General features: G+C 32.4%; 1 protein-coding gene across 3 annotated transcripts in view; it reads right to left on the bottom strand.

Annotated features, from left to right (window-relative positions):
• TOGARAM1 (TOG array regulator of axonemal microtubules 1) overlaps positions 1 to 16,252 on the bottom strand; it is a 69,001-nt gene that overhangs the window by 32,510 nt on the left and 20,239 nt on the right. For all 3 annotated transcript variants that reach the window (XM_015597672.2, XM_006922697.3, XM_015597673.2), the window contains exons 4-7: positions 13,592 to 13,894; positions 12,285 to 12,544; positions 10,147 to 10,379; positions 7,569 to 7,669 (exon numbers count right to left, since the gene is read on the bottom strand). In XM_015597672.2, the coding sequence (XP_015453158.1) occupies positions 7,569 to 7,669; positions 10,147 to 10,379; positions 12,285 to 12,544; positions 13,592 to 13,894 (897 nt within the window). The remainder of the gene's footprint in view (positions 1 to 7,568; positions 7,670 to 10,146; positions 10,380 to 12,284; positions 12,545 to 13,591; positions 13,895 to 16,252) is intronic.

Below are 16,252 nucleotides of genomic sequence, written 5' to 3' on the forward strand. Positions count from 1 at the left end.
AAGCTAAGCTAATAAGACCAGGAGACTTAGGAGGTTGGCTTAGTACCTAGAAACAGTCACAGAAAGGCAGCCAAAATGGAAAGATAAAGCAGCATAAGCAATGTGAGAGAACAGAACAGAGATGCAGGAATAATGGAGTCAAGCAATCTAACAGATGCAGAGTTCAAAATACTGGTTAATAAAGATGCTCAATGAACTTAGGGAAAGTGTAGATGAACTCAGTGAGAACTTTAACAAAGAGATAAAAAAACATAAAAATGGAAATGGAAATTATAAAAGGGAACCAGTCCGAAATGAAGAATACATTATCTGAGATGTAGAGTATTAGAAGGAATCAACAGAGTAGATAAAGAAGAAAATTGAACTACCAATATAAAAGATGGGGAAGTCAAGGACATCCAATTAGAACAGCAAGAAAAAAGAAGCCAAGACTATAATAATTTAGGGGCCTATGGGACACAATTAAATGTAAAAACATCTGGGTCATAAGGGTACCTGAAAGAGAACAAGAAGTTGAAGAGCTATTTGAAGAAATAATGATGGAAAACTTCTCTAATCTGGTGAAGGAAATAGACATAAAACAACAAGAAGCTAAGAATCCCAAGAAAGAGAAACCCAAAGAGGACCACGACAAGACACATTATAATTAAAATGCTAAAGGTTTTTACAAAGAGAGAATCTTAAAAGCAGCAAGAGAAAAGCAGTTAGTTACCTACAAAGGAGCATCCATAACATTGGAAGCTGATTTCCAAAAGAAACTAGGCAGGACGGAAGGGCTTGTCACAAAATATTAGATGTGATGAAGACCCAGAATCTACAACCAAGAATTCTTTATCCAGCAAAGCTATTATTTAGAGTTGAAGGACAGATAAAGAGCTTCTCAGACAAAAATAAGCTAAAGGAATGTATCACCACCAAGCCAGTATTATTGGAAATGTTGGAGGGACTTCTTTAAGAAGAAAAAAACATGTATCAAAAACAGGAATAGGAATAAAGAGACAAGCAGCCCTGTATAGTCTAACATGATGAAGCCTTCCGTCTTCCTGCCCAATTAGGGCTCCAGGAAAATGATTCTGCTGTGCAAGATGGACTGACAGAGAAGGGGTTTATCACCACCAAGCCAGTATTATTGGAAATGTTGGAGGGACTTAAGAAGAAAAAACATGTATCAAAAACAGGAATAAAGAATGGTAACAACTACATTCCTATCAATAAGTACCTCAAATGGAAAAGAATTAAGTGCTCCAACTACAAGATAGAGTGGATGAATGGAAAGGAAACGAGGCCCCTACATGTTGCCGACAAGAGACTCACTTCAGATTTAAAGACACACACAGACTAAAAGGAAGGGAATAGAAAAAGATATTGTTTTGATGGACCCAGAAGGTACTTAAGTCAGACAGAGAAAGATAAACACCATATGATTTCACTTATATAAACAGAATCTAAGGAATAAAAAGAGCAAACTAATCAAAAATAGACTCATGAATATAGTGGACAATTTGGTGATGGACAGAGGGGAGGGGGGATTGGGGCGTTGGGAGAATGGGGTGAAAGGTTAAAGAAGTACAAATTAGTAGCTGATGGATGGTCACAGGGATGGGGAACATGGCATAGGGAATGCAGTTAGCATTAATACAATGGCTAGGTATAGGATCAGGGCACAGAGGGAGCAATTGGGGGGATCATTTTATGAACTATATAGATGTCTAACCAATATACTGTATACTTAAAATGCATTTAAATAAATAAATTTTAAAAAAGGAATAAAGAATAATAACAAGTATATTCCTATCAATGAGTACCTCTAATGGAAAAGAATTAAGTGCTCCAACTAAAAGATAGGGTAGCTGAATGGATAAGAAAATAAGACCCCTACATATGTTGCCTTTAAGAGACTCACTTCAGATTAAAAGACACACAGAGACCAAAAGGAAGAAGATGTAAAAAGATATTGTCTTGATGTACCTGGAGGTTTTGCACTGAATGAAGTTAGTCAGATAAAGAGAAATATCACGATTTCACATACGTGTGGAATCTAAAGAACAAAGCAAACAACAAAAATGGAAATAAACTCATGGATACAGAGAATATTTTGAGGGCTACTAAATGGAAGGAGAGTTGAGGGGGATGGCAAAAAAGGGCAAAGGGATTAAGAAGTACAAATGGATAGTTACAAAATAGACATGGAGATATAAAGTGCAGCATAAGGAAAATAGTTAATAATATGTAGGGGGAAGATGGGGACTAGATTTAGTGGAGTGATCGTTTTGTGAGCTATATAGATCTCTAATAACTATGCTGTACAACTGAAACTAATATATTATTGTATGCCAATTATAACTGAAAAAAAAAAAAACTCCTTGAATTGTACAATGTAAACACGAGAAACTAATTGTCTATAATATTTCTGTAAAGCCGGAAAAAAAATAAATGGTGTTGGGAAAACTGAAATTCCACATGCAAAAATTGAAGCTGAACCATTATCTTAAAAATACACAAAAATTAACTCAAATGAATTAGGTGATAAACTCCTTGACATTAGTCTTGGCAGTGATTTTTTGGACTTGACATTAAAAGCAAAGCCAGCAAAAGTGAAAATAAGTGGGATTACATCAAACCAAAAAGCTTCTGCACAGCAAACTATCAATGAAATGAAAAGCTAACCTACAGAATGGGAGATAATATTTGCAAATCATGTATCTGAGAAAGGGTTACTATCTAAGATATATTTTAAAACCTCACATAACTCAATAGCAAAAGAAAAAAAAAACAATCCAATTAAAAAATGGGCAGAAGATCTGAATAGAAATTTTTCCAAAGAAGACATAAAGATGGCCAACAGGTACATGAAAAGATGCTCAACACCACTAATCATCAGAGAAATGAAAATCAAAACCATAATGAGATATCACCTTATTCCTGTTAGAATGGTTATTATCAAAAAGGTAAGAAATAATAAATGTTAGTGAGGATGTGGAGAAATGGGAACCCAGGTAGGAACATAAACTTGTGCAGCCACTATTGAAAACAGTATGGCGGCTCCTCAAAAAATTAAAACTAGAACTACTATACGATCCAGCAATTTCACTTCTGGGTATATACCAAAGAAAACAAAAACACTAGCTTGAAAAGATATCTGCACCCCCATTATTTACAATAGCCAAGATATGGGAACAACTTAAATGTCCATCTATAAAGGAATGAATAAAGAAGATGTGATATAAAGACTATTAACCCATCAAAAGGAATAAAATCTTGAAATTTATGACAACATGGATATCCTTGAGGGCATTATGCTAAGTGAAATAAGACAGAAAAAGACAAATGTTATATGATCTCACTTATACGTAAAATCTTAAAAAAAAAAAAAAGGCTCATAGATACAGAGAACAAATTGGTGGGTAGGTCAAATGGGTGAAGGGAGACAAATGTACAAACTTCCCATTATAAAATAAGTAAGTCATAAGGATGTTATGTACAGCATGGCAACTATAGTTAATAACATTGTACTGCACGTTTGAAAGTTGCTAAAAGAGTAGTTCTTAAAAGTTCTCATCAGAATAAAAAAAAATCTGTAACTGTGGTGACAGATGTTAACTACACTTGTTGTGATGATCATTTCACAATATATACAAATATTGATTCATTATGTTGTACATCTGAAACATAACGTTGTATATCAATTACACCACAATTTAAAAAAAAGAAAAATAGGTGCTAGTAATCTATTGCCACAGGAAAAAGGTTTACTATAACATCATTCAGGAAATTTAGCACAATATGGCATAATAGTGGTGAAATATATGTGGAAATGTTTATTGAAAATGCCATTGTAAAGAGATTAATTTATATTTTTATATAATTATTTTTGTTTTTGCCTTCAGATAGTCTTTATTCTGAGCATTATCATTTTTACATTTTACTCATGAAATAAATTTGTAGGGATCATTCGCTTACTGAAAATAAAATAAATCCCATCCTACATAAAAAATATAAACCCATTCGTAAAACCATAAACCATTCGCAACTTTACATTTTGAGAGTGTACTACATTTAACCAAGTCTATCTTACAGTGAATTCAATAACAGTGTTTCCAAATCTTGATCCTAGAAATACTTAAGTTACTTGTTAAAAATACAGATTTCTAACTCTGAAGATTGATTCATTAAGTATTAATGAGGGCCCAGAATCTGTGTTACATGAATCCCTGGTGATTCCTAGGATTAGGCAAGTTTGAGAATCTCTGGATATTAAACAATTTGGGGAAACAACGAATATTGCATATAGAAAGAAGTATGTACTGTTTTAAGAGCTATCTAACAAAACCTAAATGACTTAGAAGGTCATACAACTAGAGTCAGAGGTAAACTCAAATCTATGTTTTCTTAGTCTATTTTTTCATAATTGCAAAGATATTCTTTAGAAAGAGGACTCCATTTTTATAAACTAGATACAATCTAGCACTAGCATGTCTCGTCAACCTTATATAAATATTTGTAAAGTTATAAGTAATTTATTAGGATGATAAGCCTTAAAAAAGGATTAAAGAATAAGTTTATATATTTCTTTGTGTCTTCTACTTTACGGGAATAAATACAAAGTGTCTACCACACACCAGATGCTTGATGTACGTTATACACCTAAATCTTTACTATTCTTCTCAAAGTTTACATTATCAAATGAGGAAAGTGAGTTTCAAAGCAGTTAAGTAACTTGTATAGCTCATGAATATGGTTATTAAATGTCAAATTGGAATTCTATCTAGAGTCTATTAGATAGAATGGTGTTGGGAAAACTGACTCCAAAACACATACCACTGTCTTCCTGCACCTGGTAGAGTAATATTCTATCTGGAGTCTTTCAGATAGAATGGTGTTGGGAAAACTGACTCCAAAACACATACCACTGTCTTCCTGCACCTGGTAGAGTAATATTCTATCTGGAGTCTTTCAGATAGAATGGTGTTGGGAAAACTGACTCCAAAACACATACCACTGTCTTCCTGCACCTGGTAGAGTAATATTCTATCTGGAGTCTTTCAGATAGAATGGTGTTGGGAAAACTGACTCCAAAACACATACCACTGTCTTCCTGCACCTGGTAGAATAATATCTCTTTGTTGAATACTACCTTTGTGGAAGCCAGTATACAAAGCACACATGGCTGAGTTGGGCACTCATGATTATGATAGAATCTTGATAGGCAATCAGAGGTAAATAATCTCTGGGGATCAAGAATCTGAGTGTCCAAAAAAGTAAAACAGATACCAGTATAAAGATGTCAGTGTACTCAAAAACAGAAAAGATCAAAAATCAAATAGAAAAATGGACAAAACATAAACAGTTCACAGAAAACAACATACCAAATGTAGTTAATGTATGAAAAGGTGCTCAACTTCACTCATAAATACAGATTAAAACTACACTGGGATACCATCTCTCACTTATTATGTTGGCAAAACCTCAAAAGTTTGACTATGCACACTTCTGGCAAGACTGAGGGAAGCAGGCACTTGTATACATTGCTGATGGGAATGCAAAATGGTAGAACCTCTAGGGAGGGGAGTTTGTGAACAGCTAAGAAAACTGTAATTTAGCCCGGGACTGAGAAATCTCACTTCTAGAAACTAGCCCTAAAATATACATCTACACAAACATATGCCCAAGGTTATTTACTGCCGCATTATTTGTGATTGCAATAAATAAATACCTAAGTGCCCATCTACAGGCAAGTTAAATAAACTATAGTATAGCTACATAATGTATTATGCAGCCATAAGCAGGAAAATATTATAAAATAATATAGAGTGAGTTTCAAGATATATTTTAAGTTAAAGAAAGCAAAATACAAAGAAGTATATGTAGTATACTACCTTTTGTGACAAAAGAAAGTTAAATATATACACACACATACATACATTTACACACACACACACACACACACACACACACACACACACACGAAGATAAACCAGAAACTAATAAAAAGAACTATTAGCCTAGAGGCTGGTGGATGGGAAATAAGTGAGAGGGATGTGAATGAGAATAAGAAATCTCTAATTACATTTTTTCATATAGATTATCTTTTGAGCATGTAAAAGCTTAACATTTAAAAAATAAGTCAAATATGATAAATGGCATACTCTAAAACTGGAAACCCATAGAAACAAATGAACCTAAAGACATAGCAAACTGATAAGGCAACTACAGAAGAAGGAGAATACAAGTAAATTTTTAACTCAGTTCTCTGACTATTCACTCTTGGTAATTTTTGCAGGACAAAAATTACTGCAAAAAAATCTCAAATTTCTTTTACAAGTCTGTTGTTAGCAGTGATGTTTGTGTAGTAATTATGAGTTTATGCATGCTATTGTATAGAGCAAATTAGTGAAATAAAATAATCTTCAGAAAGCTCAGAGTCTGATCATGAGAAGGAGAAAAAATGTCAGTGTAAGATATGATTTTACAAAAGAATAATTAATTTTGTTTATGAATAAGGGAAGTCTTCCCAGAGAAAGCAATTGAGCTGTTTTCACAGCTGAATGGGGTGTGTTGTGAATTCCAAAGTTCATCTAGAAGAAATAGTATGTGCCATTGCAAAGAAATAGAAAATGGTAATGAATGTAGTCTGATTTAACTGGAGCACAAGATACAAAGAGGGTAGTGAAAAATTAAGCTGGCGAGGTAGGTGGAACCAGATCATGGAAGAATGCCATGAATAAATTTAGGCTGGGCAATCTAGTCAGATTTGCATTATAGGGAATGGGACTGAAGCTGGAGAGAAATCTTAAGAGGCTAAATAGGTAGGAAATGAATAAAATAGTGGGAGATAAAATAAGATAAATTTAAGATGTATTTAGGAGCAAGAAATTAAAAATTTTAGCAAATAATTAGATACATACATAGTTTTTAAGGAAGGTAATTCTGATGTAAGGTAAGGTAGCTTTAAAGTTGTTAGAACTTTTACACTGAGATCATATAAAAATAAATATCATAACCCAATTTGTTACAATTCATTCATAATTCAATAGTTTTACTAATTATAGAGAATCACATGCAGTTCCCACCCCTAACAGATCAGATTCCAAATATTTTTGATTACTAATAAATTATTTTTGTGAAAAGTGATGTTATCAATTAGATTTCCAGGTTCACAAAATTTTTAACACAAGATACACATGCACTTAACTACTAAATATTTTTTAAAGAAATTATTTTTTGTGACGCCCAACGGGTCTCAGACTAAGCTGCTTATTAGGGTCATCTGGATAGCCTTTAAAATTCCGATGGCCAGGTCTTATTCCATATCAATTAAGTCTAAATGTCTAGACATGGGAGTGAGGCATAGGTATACCTATGGGCTTACAGGGAGTTCAATTATTTAGGTAAATATTTTTTCTTCTAAGAATATAGCATTTATTCTTGCCAAAATGTTCTTTCAAGAAAATAAATGATTAGTCTTAACTGGTAACTACAAAATTTCTAACTCTGAAATGCATCTGTTATCATTTTTGACACCATTTAAAAATCATATTTTCTATGTTATATTTATAGTCATAGAATACCTGTCCTGGGGCTTTGTTCAGCTATCTGAGAGATTTTATTCTTTGCGGAAGAATGTCTTGTTGGACAAAGTTTGGATCCAAATGTTGGAAATATGTCTGACCTACAACGAAACAAAGTAATTTCAATAAACATTTAAGATCTAGAGTGCTTCAACATTCATATCAAACATTCTATATATTTTTTATTAACTCACTAAACTTATGCAGCAACAAGTATGAAAAACTAAGGATAAGAATATTTTTTCACCTTTTGAATTTCCAACCTTTTTAACATAAGGTCAATTCTAAATTATTCATAGGAAGATTGACAAAGGAATCGAAAACTCTCCAACTTGTGCCATATAATCTTTTGCTGGGTCAAAAAAACACAACTAATCCAAAGAAAATATATTCCAAAACTAAACCAAATGATTCTAATTATCTAATATACTACCTTCATATAAAAATATACTATTTACCTGTAATATAAAAAGAGACTTAACTACATTATAAATAAGAGGTCAGAAGCAAGTGAGTTTAGTAAATGCTGCTTTTTTCTTGGACTATCATTTACTGCACTCTCCTGCCTTTAAAAAGGTCTTACAGGCCTTGTTTCACAAAGAAAGCAAAGTGAAGAATGATAAAGATTACTATGAAAAAAAAAAACCCTTTTAAATCAGTAAGTATTATAATGTCAGTTCCAATGATAGACATTATAAAGAAGAGATTTTACAAAAAAAGTACAATTCTTAGTAATTGGGTAGCATATTTGTTAACTGGCCTAGTGAGAAATCAATGTTAAAGCTTTTAAGACTAATTACTCTAGATTATTGTAAATTTACATTTATACTAAGTGTATTTGACCTGGATGAAAGAAAATACCTAGTTTCTAGAAGAGTGGTTCTCAGCAATTTTTCCTCCCCAACCCACTTAAGGATGAAAGTCCTGCATGAGGTAGCACTGGCTTTCTTTGGCCATGATACTTAAGTCAGGATGCAAGGCTGGTTGAGAATAATTGCTCTAAAGCTATTAAACTTAAATGTAGAGATACTAAATTCATTAAGGATAATTTTGTCCATAAATGAGGATATACTGAACACCCTTCTCACAGAGTTCAATATCTGAAGCGATAACTCCATGAGACAATATATGGAAGAGTGTATTCTAAATGTTATAGTAGCAAATGAAGTTTTCTTCTCAAATTACATACAGGACCTTGCAACTGTAGCAGTATAAAATATAAAATTTCTCATTCATGGAAGATAAAGGAAGGACTTTAGGTTTAAAAGATAAATATATATATTTTAAATGTCTGGTAACTTAATGTAAAAATAGTTACTCTACCAGCCCACATATCTATTCCAAATTCATTTTGTAAATTTATTGCATTAGTCTATCTAGGTAATTACAATAAAGTTAATTTCTAGTAAGAGAAAAATTCCAGCTGCAAAATAAGCTGATATTTATATTAAAAATATGAAAGAAATCACAGGATGAGAAAAAACTCAAAACGGGACACAGAAATTCAGTTTAATTCTATCAACTGCTGAAATAAAACACCCTTTTTTCATTAAAGTTAACGGAATACCATCTCTCCTTTGATTATGCAATCTCTTTTTACCTCAATTATTAGAGGTTCTAATTCACTTAAAAATTTTAAATATTCATTTCAAACAGTTGTATTAAAACATAGTTGACAAAATCAAAGGAAAATAAAAAAGATTGACAACACCCAGTGTTAATAAGTTTGTGAAACAACTGGAACTCTCATACATTGCTACTAGTAGTGTAAAATTACACAAGCATCTTAGAAAACTGTTTAGCAGTTATTTAAAAAAGTTAAATATACATCTACCCTATGACCTAGCAATTCTACTCTTTAATTTTGTCTAAAATAAAGAAAGGATTCCCTAAAATCCTCAGATAGGGTCACAGAGATTCCCAGAAATCAAGGTGGGAATCATTGCTTAAAGATGTAAGAGTTTATTGAGGTAATCTGGAAAAGTTTATCAAATTGCTATGCTGGAAAATATTCTGTCAGTATCGGTGTCCAGGACTCTAATTCCAGCACTACTGATGTAAAGAGACTCTTAAGAGGGCTGTGAAAGGTATGGCATGGAGTCCTAAGTTTCTACAAAATAATGGAATAACAAAATATAAACAATAGTAGGGTAACAGTTAGGTGGAGTTTATCCATAACTTAGAGAAAATAGGTGATGAGTTTTAAACTAAAGCAATAAAATCAGCTATAGGTCAACTGCCAGAGTCAATGATCCAGAAAAGAGCTAAAGGAATATTAGGATAAATCTTAGGCAAAAGAACAACTGGGGCTTGGGGAATAGACTTTATATATATTAGTTTAGGTGCTCTAGATTACAGTTGGGGTTGTGTTTTCTCTCTCCACCCCCATAACCAAAACCAAAGCCAAACATGGTAATATATGTAAACTTTTCCACTGTCTTTTAAATGTACTTCAACATTTAACAAACTAGAAAATAAATTGTTTTAAAGGTTTTGTTTTGTTTTCAACTGTGATAGTAGGGCTTCAGGCTACAAATTACAAAATAGCATTAATTTAACATGTGAAAAAATAAAATACATTATTCTCTTCCCCTGGGGAGTTGTAGACAGAGAAGAAGTCAATGACTCTTGGCTGTAAACTCCACTTTCACTGTAAGAGCTGATGTTTGGAGAGGAAGATCGAGATGGGGAGTCCATAGTCAAGTCGAGCTTAATTGCAGAATCAGGGCTTTCAAGATCAGAAGTACTGCCACTCAGTTTTGCTCTTTTCTTAGCTGCACTGTTACGAAGGGACCTAAGAGAGCTGTGCATCTAAGAAAAAATAAAAATAATGAACTTTAAAAGATAATTATATTAGTAAAGTTTATCTTTAAATTTTAAAATCCATTAACTATATCTAACTAGCCAGTCTTCAGTCCAGTATTAATAAGATAAATGTTAACGTATTTGTACATAGTATAAATACAGATTTCATTACTTAGGTATTTATAAACAAACCGCTAGGTTGTAAACCCCTTAAGAGGAAGAATCTCAAGCTATTATTCACCACAGTATTTCCACCACTGGGCACAATGACTAATATACTGCAATAATTTAATTAATAAATGAATCATTGAATCAAATGGTAAGACAGCAGTGAGTTAAAGTCACAGAGGTCCAACTAATCATAGGTCACCTGTTTGTTTATGTGGCTATTTAGAAGTTCTCTGAGAAGGTTAGCAAAGAGTAATCAGTTTTCTATTTAAAGTTCATATCCAATTTGCCAGTATTAGAGTTGAGAGAATAATAGATCATTTTATGTAACTTCTGAAGCCAAGTATTTCTAGAAACGCAGAGTATAAACTCAATCAAATATATTAAGGTTGTGAATAGAAATATGAACAAATTAAAGAATACAGAAACTTACATAAACTATGTTTTGTTTACATTTTGATTATAGCAATTATAATGGTTGATTCAATAGTATAGGCACTTCCCTATAGTAGTCAATCCTAGGAGGGGTCAATATCCTAGGAGGGGGTCAATTAGTAGTATACTAACTAATAATTACATAAAAGAAATTACCCTTTCAATTATCCACTAAAAGAAAAAGGGTTATTTTTAAGTGATCATAATAATGTAAAATATATGTAATCAGATGAAATTAATGAGCTATGTAGGAAATGCCTCTTCTGTAAGTTTCTCTCCTCTAAATAATTCCCTTCTGAGTACCACTGAAATACAATTACAAAAAAAAAAAAGGGAAAGATTTTTACAAGCAGTTATAAGTTGGAATGACCAATTCATTAAGAGCTAATTTTGGTACTTTATTGGTTTACAAATGTTTAATGTTAAAGAAATGCTTTTAAAATGAACATGCATTAATATTTGTTTTATTGAGTAAATGATCTGTACATGATGCTAACATCTTAAAAATTAGTTAAAACAAGACCACAAAATACTAACATTGAGTCCTTCAGTTTATATATTTAATGTTAAACATTTTTTTCAACCTGACATCAGGCAAACTGAAATGATAAAAAAGCAGCATCAAGAAAATAGTGCTCTAAAGCCAAAGTAACATAGCGGCCACATTCCTTCTCTGGCATAAGTAATATGGACAGTTATCATATTGGCAATACATTTTTATAAGTATAAATGGAGTGACCTAGTATTCAAAAATGAGTATCCAATATGATCTCAATTCCATAAAGATAAGTAAACTTGCACATATGCACAATCGACATGCTCAAGAATGGGGAGGGAACTATATTATGTTTCATTTATTTAAAAAACAGAAAATATATGACAAATTGTTCATCTGGGAGAGGTTGGTGCAGGAGTATATTCCTATATTATTCTTTTATTTAAATACTTTTAATTAAAATAATTTAAAATAATTAAAATATTTTAAAATAAAATACTTAAATACTTTTAATTAAAAAATGAACGATATATACATAGAAGAAATACTTGAAGGAAACACATTAGAATGTTAATAAGTTGTCTCTGGTAGTAGGATTTCATGTGATGAGTTTTCTTCCTAGTACTTCACTAGTTTTCATATTTTCTATAATAAATGTGAAATATTTTTTATAAATAAGAAAACATGTTATATAATGTTATAAATAAAAAGACATGTTATATAAATGTAAAAGAACTTGATTCTTCCTTAAATAACTACTATAGAAAATTACAAGCATTTTAAAATTATTAAAAATGGTATTTGGTTCTAACCTCTTCTTGATCTAAATCTTTATCCCTGATATTTAGTTCTGAAAGAACAATTGTAAGACTATCTTTTTCACTCTTCCAAATATCATCAGGCTCTTTCTTTTTGGGTCCCATTGTGCTTAAATCAGCTTTATCAGGCAAAAGGCTTATTCCCCTTGGTATGGGAGGTACAGGTTTGGTCCCATTCAGGCCTCGTCGGGAAGACGGTGATCTTGCCAAGGCAGGCGTAAGCTGAACTGGAGGTTTTTCTTGAGAATTTTCTCCTGTATGAAAAATACATATTTTACTTTTTTCTTTTTTTTTTTAATTTCAGAGAAGTAGAAGCTTAATCACAAGTGTTTGGAACAGTGTTTTTAAATTAAAAAATACATGATCTTTTTTCAGAAATAAAGATTACTACTAAAAATGAGATAAAAGTATCAATGTCCCCTAAACAAATATAGCAGAAATGAGCCATGTCAAATCCTTTCATATTAAATAAAAATATTTTATACAAACTTAAATTTCTACCTTCATACATATCACCATGACTAATATTTGTATGGTAAAGTCCATAGTAAGTGACAAGGGCTACTTTAATTACATTACTATATGCAAAGCAGTAATACTGGTCACTGGAGAAAACAATAATAATGTTTCGATTTTCAAGACAATATTTGATCTTGTAGGAAAGGGAAATATAGAAACAAATTAACAGAAAGGAATGTGTGCTAACGGAAAGTAACAAAATTGACTGACTATGAATTAAAGTGACCTTATGGTTATAAACCAGAACATTAGTGTTGTGGGGTAGTTTAAAGGTAGAACATCTTACATTAGAGGCTGGGGATAGAAAAGCATATGGGACATAGGGGTTGCCTTTAACAGACTTTTTATTTTGAGACTGAATCTGTCTTGAATAAACTTATATATTAATTTCATGATTTTGGAGTACGCTATTACTAAGACTATTTTAGTTAAAAACAAATAATAGAAAACCCATCAAAATAATTTTAACATAAACTTAACATTCAATAAATGTTGAATAAATACTAAACATTAATTATAGTAAATATGTAAATAATATTTTATATCTGTAAAGCTAAAATTTGTTAGTAGGCTCTCAGGCTGTTTACAGTGTTCATATCCATTATAAGTCATTATTATTTGCCTAGTTCCCAAAAACAATTCTGAAGTGGCAATATTAGGGGAAAAAAAATGACTAATGGACAAAGATAAAATGCAATTTACTAGGTTTTAAAGATCTAACCCTAACTTCAAAACAATAATTCAAACATATAAATAAACTTGAACAAAGTATTAATTTTTACCATCATTTCTTCCTGTAGGGCCAGAAGATTTTTGGCTGACAAGCTTTATCTGGGGACTTGGCTTCGATAATCCTTCAAAGCTTTTAAGAGGCCAGGAACTTGAGAAATTAACAGAATTATCTTGAGACTTTTTTGGAGATATAGTAAGAGATGTGTGCTTTGGGCTAGTTCGAGGTGATGAGAGAGGATAGGATGGAAGGATGAAGGCTCCTGAACTTGGATTTGGACCAGAGTATGATGAAGTACGTTCTGTTTGACCACATGTTTGTTGTGTCTTACTGCCAAAATTTAGGCTAGCATACACTGTAATAAAACAAAAGAGAATATGTTATTTATATATACAAATTCTAAGAGTTTCAAGTTTTTTGCTTTTCACATTAAGGTTTTTATTCCATCTGGCATTTTATATTTTTGTACAACATAAGGTAAAGATCTAATTTAATATTTTTCTATACAGATAGTGCAATGTTCCAAGTGTCACTTTTTGAACTGTCCATTCTTTCCTTTTTATCTATAAATCTCCTATCAGCAGTCCTCAACTTTTTTGGCATCAGGGACCGGTGCTCCTGAGAATCTAATGCCTGATGATCTGAAGTGGAGCTGAGGCAGTGATGCTAGCGCTGGAGAGTGGCTGCATGTTCAGATGAAGCTTCGCTCCCTGGCTCACTGCTCAACTCCTGCTGTGTGGCCTGGTTCCTAACCAGTAACGTCTGTGGCCCAGGCAGTTGGAAACTCCTGTCCTAAGTATTATTTGGGGCTATTCTTGGATGCTTCTTATTGGTTCAATTAGTCTGTCTGTCTATATCTATTACAATGTTTTATTTATAACAGCTCTGATAGGGTGAGTCCCCTTCCATTTTGATCTTTAGAATTATCTAGGCCATTCTTGGCCCTCCATTCTTTTATGTGAATTTCAGGATCGGCCTGTTAGCCTCTATAAAAGATCCTGTTGGAATTTTAGTTGAAAAGACATTAAACTTACAGATTAATCTGGGAATACCTGTTATTTTCCTGACATTGACCCTCCCTGTTTAAAAATACAAGATCTTTTAATTTATTCAGGTCTTCTTTTATGTCTCTCAAAAAGTATTTGAATTTTCATAATAAAGGACATGCAAATTTTTTGTTAGATTTCCAGATATTTACAAATTTTGTTGATACTATAATGCCGTTCTTAGACACTAAATTTTCTGAAAGTTGCTGGTGTCTAGGAACTTTATTGAGTTTTACATTCTGGTATTATATCTGGCAACCTTACTAAATTATTTAACATTTTAATAGTTTTTTGTATAACCTTTGGGATTTTTTATGTAATCTAATAATGATAATAATGATAATGATAGTGACTATAATGATAATAACGATGACAGCTAATGCTTATTGAGCCCTTACTAGGTGATAAGTGGTATTCTAAGTACTTTATATGGATTAACTAATTTAATCCTCATAACAATCCCGTGGGAGTAGGTGCTATTCCTATTTTCCAGGTTAAAAGAGAAATAATAAGTAAAAATCACACACTAGGAAACTATAAAACTGGGATACCAATCCAGGCACTGTGGCTCTTAAGCTTGTGCTCTTAACAGTGTACCATGTTTAATCTGGGAATAGCAACAATTTTTATTTCTTCCTCTTCGAATTTTATACTTTTTATTTTGAGCTAGGAAATTCCTAGATAGGTAATAATATAATGACTCCCAAATTTTTAGGACTGATTTTCTCTTAAACTCCAGATTCAATATCAAAATGCCACTCGACATCTTCTCTCAAGAGACAGATGTCCCAAACTTTACATGTCCAAAACAAAACTGTCGATTTCCCAGTCATATCTGCTCTTCTCCTAACCTTTCTCTTCTTGGTAAATGGAAGCTCTGCTTGTCAAGTTGTTCAGGTCAATAGCGTTGGACTCATCTTTGATTCCTCTCTTTGCTCAAACTTCCCAGCTAATCCATTAACACATTTTATTGTCTCTAATGTAGCAATACAGGGTAATCACTAAGACTGGAAACTTGGTGAATACAGAATAAATAGCTTATTCATAGTACATTAATATATATGTAAGATAAAATGACCTAAGTTTCCAAACTTTACAACCACGTTTTATATCAGAATCCAACTACTTTTCATCACATTTATTGCTTCCTCTCTAATATAAGCCATATCATCTCTCACCTTTACTATCACCATACCTTTCTAACTCATTTGCTTTTCACTCCACCTCCACTATTGTCTAGTCTATTCTCTACATAGCAGCTCTGATCCTTTTAAAAGGTAGTCAGATCATTCTATTTCTTAACTCAAAAACCTCCAATGACTTCCCATCCCACTCAGAATAAAATCCCAAATCCTTACCATACCTTACATGGCCACATGTCATCTCCCCTATAATTATTCTCCCCCTCTACCATTTCACTCTCTTGCCATTCCTCTAAAAGGCCAAATATGGTCCTACCTCGGATCATTTGTACTTTGTTGTTCTCTCTGCCTAGAATGTTCTTTCTACAGATATCCACATGGTTCACTGCTTCATTTCATTTGGGCTTCTGTTTAAATGTTATCACTTAAGAAAAGTCTTCCTTGTCACATTCTGTCCTCTTACACTGCCTTAGTTTTCTTCATAGCACTTATTTCCATTCTTATTGCTTATTTATTATCTTCTTC

The sequence above is a fragment of the Pteropus alecto genome, unplaced genomic scaffold (assembly GCF_000325575.1).
Source record: "Pteropus alecto unplaced genomic scaffold, ASM32557v1 scaffold38, whole genome shotgun sequence".
NCBI lineage: Eukaryota > Metazoa > Chordata > Mammalia > Chiroptera > Pteropodidae > Pteropus > Pteropus alecto.